The 4,755-nt window shown below is 37.4% G+C and overlaps 1 protein-coding gene across 1 annotated transcript; it reads right to left on the bottom strand.

The window, feature by feature from the left end:
- Positions 1-1,937: 1,937 nt before the first annotated feature.
- Positions 1,938-4,424, bottom strand: LOC128491330 (sulfate transporter-like; the record flags this gene model as incomplete). Its single annotated transcript, XM_053463646.1, has 2 exons — positions 1,938-3,524; positions 3,801-4,424. Coding segments are annotated over 2 exons (2,211 nt in total), but the record flags the coding sequence as incomplete, so codon positions are not given.
- Between the last annotated feature and the right edge of the window lie 331 nt (positions 4,425-4,755).

Raw genomic sequence — 4,755 nt, 5'->3', positions numbered from 1 at the left:
CAGGGCAGAGAGCTGGGTTAGTTGTGCAAGGAGTATTATGGGTCAGAGAGCTAGGGAGGATTGTTTTAAGAGGGTTGACATAAAAACCTCATTTTTAGAGATTATATATTTGATATAGATTGTACTGTGTTTTTTCTGTTCTTCCACCTGTGAGCTTCTTGAGCTGTTAGTTGCCATTTGAAACACAAACTGATATTCTTTGCTTCATTGTTTGGCTTTTTCGTCCACCCTTGCCCTCCAGATACTTCTTTTTTGGAAAATTGGATTTTGACCTTTCCCCTGGATAAAGACTATGAATCTTTGTCTGAGAGACTAACATTTTGCCTGGATACTAACCTATTTCTGTGAAACTGACTCAAGAATTGGTCTCTTTTCTGGAGATTTCTATAATGCTGCCAACCACAGCTTAGGGCTCTACTCTTGATAAATTGGATGCCCGAAGTGTTGTGTTCCTTCCATACCCTATTAGTTGCATTTCGGATCTTCTCAGTGATTTATGCAGATAGTTGTAAAGTTTGCAGGAAATATTGCAATTACATGATTTTTTTATTTATTTACAATGCAAGGAATATATACGTAAAACAACAATGGACATAAATGGATGTATAAATGAATCTCATTAATCACAGATCATTAAGATAAATTCATATATGTGCACTTATTTTAACATGGTATGAGCATGTGTTAAATATGTGACCAGTTAGAAAAATTAATTTCTATTAAGTTATCACTGTAATATGTTTAGGATTTCACATTCATTTAGACATTCTTTAAAAAAATGTAGCAATGTACGTATATTTCTGATGTACACATATTATTTTAAGATTCAAGCTATCTGTATATCATTATACATCATTGCAAAGGTCGTAAAGAGACATAATATTTTAAAAAAATGTATGTTCAGCTGAAATTATATATATATATATATATATATATATACATATATATACATATATATATATATATATATATACATACAGTATATATAGATTGTATTGGCACGAATATAGGCCGCACCCAAATATAGGCCACACCCAAATATAGACCGCACCCTTAAAGTTTGGTGCTATTTTTAAAGAAAAAATACACATTAGTGGAATGGTAAAACAGTATTTTATCTAATGGACAGGCATACATGTATATTAACATTTTTGATATCTATTATCGTGGCTCCCTGGTTTCTAGCGGGGCCAGCCGGTGGACATCTGCTGGTACTTCAGCCGGGGCTTCTATGACGGAGAAGCACCACTGGAAGTGTCGGCAGCGGAGGTTGTCTACACGCATCGCCACAGTCGGTGAACATCTACGCGATACGTGTAGACAACCTCCGCTGCCGGCATTTCCGCTGGGGCTTCTATGGAAGGTCATGTCATGCCGGTCCCTGGCGGAAGTGCTGGCAGCGGAGGTTGTCTACGCGCATCGCACAGACATCCACGGCTGCCGGAGGGGAGGATACAGGTCCCCTGCAGCGCTGCAGGGGATCTTGATCCTAACCCTGCTGTTTACCCCGCAGCAGGGATAAATGAAAAGGAAAAAAGAAACACCCGCCCTGTCCCGGGCGTTGGGCAATACGAACTGTGCATCCCTGCACTAAACCCTGAATATAGATCTAAAGTGGGGGGGGGGAGTGCGGCCTATATTTGGTATATTTTATATATATATATATATATATTACATTGTGTTTTATATCATTATGATTCTGCTAGTCCATAATTTTATGATAATAAAATAATGTATTTTTCTAATGGCATTACTGACTTTCTTTTTGCCCTAAAAGGTTATTTGTTTAGGATATGACTTCCTCAAAACCAACCAATAATCAAATCTGATTAAAAACAAACGCTGGTTTCTTAAGAATAACCATCATCATTTTTCTCAACATAATTAATTAGCCCTGTAAAATGCATTTCTTTGTCATGTATTTTATATTTTAAAAAATCATCACAAATAGCTTGATGCGAGTCAACGGAGAAGCTGTTCTCTGCAATTTGATTTTCTTTTTGCTTTTCTGTGAATTTTCTTTCAGCGAAATTTACAGCATCGTGCACACTGTGAAATGCTAGCTTTTCATCCCCAATCGAGCTAAAATATCCTCCATCATGTAGTAAACGGCGCACTGATGGGTTGCAGTTGGCAAGGAAAACCCATACTCCAATCTCTTTATAATCTGTGCGAAGTTCTTTTAGCACGCTGAGGCCAACAGTGTCTATAAACTGCATGGCACCACAATCAATTATAAGTGAGTGCATATTGATTGTAGGTATGATGGTTTCAGGGGATTTGTGGGCCTTGTACACGGTTCTTATTACATTGAATTTGGCAAAAAAATGGTGTTTCAATTCCCCAGAATTCTCCCTCTCAATCTCCTTTTTTGCTTTTTTCTGTAGTGCAGACACTAAAGATGGGTTAACTCCTGTTTCACTATACAGTGTATTCTTAAAATAGTCTTTATTGGCATAGTAAAGAGAAGCGTCAAACCGGTATATTTTGACATTAGGTATATTACGGAGTTCTTTGTATGTTGACTGATCTTCATATATCTCGGTCCCACTGACCTTGCCTAGAAGGGTAGCCCTTGGCCTCTGAGTGCGGATTATGACACAGAACATAGAGAAGCAGACACCTATTAAAAGGCCTATCTCTGTTGAGATAAGGGCAGATGCCAGCATGCTGACCCACCATACGATTGTGTCAATTTTGCTCACCCGCCACATTTTTGGTGTATCTTTAAATTTCTTGAGAGCACCTGAAAGACTAACAACCGTTATAACTCCTAATATGCAGCTTTGAAGGGAGTAGAACAGTGGAGAAATAGCAAGTAACACCAGCAACAGAAGAATAGAACTAACTATACCGTTGAGTTGAGTATTGGCCCCTGTAGATTCTTTTAGAAGTGTTTTGGCGAGTGCAGCACAACTTGCGAATGAGTGAAAGAAAGAAGGGATGAGATTGCACATGCCAATAGCTATCATCTCCTGATTGGTACTGACTGTGTACCCATGTTTTTTGGCAAATATTTCAGCAAGAGAGACTGTCATGGCAAATCCAATAATTGCAATAGGTATAGCATCAGTTGCTAATCTGGGGAGAAGATCCCATTCTGGTGCTTTAGGAGTCATGAATCCAGTTGGAATAGTGCCACAAATAGACGATTTATAATTGCCATTAAAGTCAAAGTAATGGGAAACCACTGTGGCCACTATAATAATTAGCAATTCTATTGGAAATGGGATCTTCATTTTGCTCTTAAATCTCTCATTGATTTCCTTTACTGGTACCATGACTGCTATCGAAACAGTGCTTGTTAACAAATCACATATATTAGTGTTTTTTAAATTCCTGAAAATGTTGATCCATGTCATAACCAATGATCCCGCACCATCAGTGCGAGGTATGCTTATACCAAGTAGGTATTTCATCTGAGAAGTTACAATGGTGATGGACGATCCAGTAACAAAACCATTTAGTAATGGCTCTGACAGGTACATGGAGATGAAACCTAATCCAAAGATTCCCATAATGATCTAGGAAAAGAGAAAAAATATTTTAAGTTTTAACTGATTTTAACTTTGACAGAAATAATAAGGCATTTGTTGCTTATATTAGAAAACATATCCATCAAATCAAAGACAAGCAGGTATTCAATCTATCAGATTGCCTAATCTACCAAATTGTATTTTCTATACATGTGAGATCAGTATTTTGTCTTTTCTAGTCTGATCTCACCATGCCTGTAATCCTTGAATATTCTTAAATCTAGAATCTTGATTTACCAGTGCATCAGCATTGCAGAACCGTACCTGGTAGACCCCAGCGATGAATGTTAGTGAAGTAGCTATCTTAATAGCATAACAACTCCTTCCACACACAGTGCCATTTGTGGACAGCGTAGAGTTTAGTACATCTTCGTTTTCTTCAAGGTCCGTAAAGCCTGCAGCAATTAAATGTTTGTTCACAGACTCACCAACCATAAGACAGAGCACACCAAATGTACCAACACAGTTATGACGTGACGTTGCCATAAAAAAATAGATTATAGAGCAAAAGAAGTTGGTGTATAGTCCATAGATTGGGTCTTGACTCGCTAAAAGAGAGTAAGCAATTGCTTGTGGAATGGTGACAATACCAACTATGATACCAGACGTGATGTCTCCTGGAAGATATTCCTTAATTTTGTAACGTGGGAGCCATTTAAGCACTGGGAAGAGGTTGAAAAGGTATCTGCCTAGTTTCCTTGGGCTACTTCTACAGAACTCTCTTGTTTCATCAATGATTATGTCTTTGGTGTCTAGTGCTGGCCTCCTTTGTTCTTCTAGTTCCACATGCGAACCAGTAAAGGGAAGAGAAGGTGAACGCTCATTTAGGGAAGGGAAGTCACTCTTGATGGTATCCTCAGAATCCTTAGGCACAAGATGAACACCATTAGTTGATCACATTGTGAAGTTATAAAATTGTAACGATGTTCAACATTAAAAAAGTCATAATGCAGAAACATTACAACATAATGTACAAATGTGTTACAAATAAACAGACCTTAATAAGCATTACATTTTAGTAGAATATATATAATCAAGTGCATTTTGTACATGTATCATAATTTTAAATAAATCGGATTTTTGCTTTTAAAAGATATTTAACTGAATTTTACTTGTGCAATGAGGTACAGTTAACATTTTAATTACGATGTCCTTATGGACATTTGGGTTCCATAGGAAGCCAACTAATGCCAGAAAGAAATTCAATTTCTGTGAAATT

This window comes from Spea bombifrons, chromosome 4, assembly GCF_027358695.1.
Source record: "Spea bombifrons isolate aSpeBom1 chromosome 4, aSpeBom1.2.pri, whole genome shotgun sequence".
Classification (NCBI taxonomy): domain Eukaryota; kingdom Metazoa; phylum Chordata; class Amphibia; order Anura; family Pelobatidae; genus Spea; species Spea bombifrons.
Note: the sequence above shows the minus strand (reverse complement) of the source record. Positions and strands in the feature narration are given on the sequence as shown.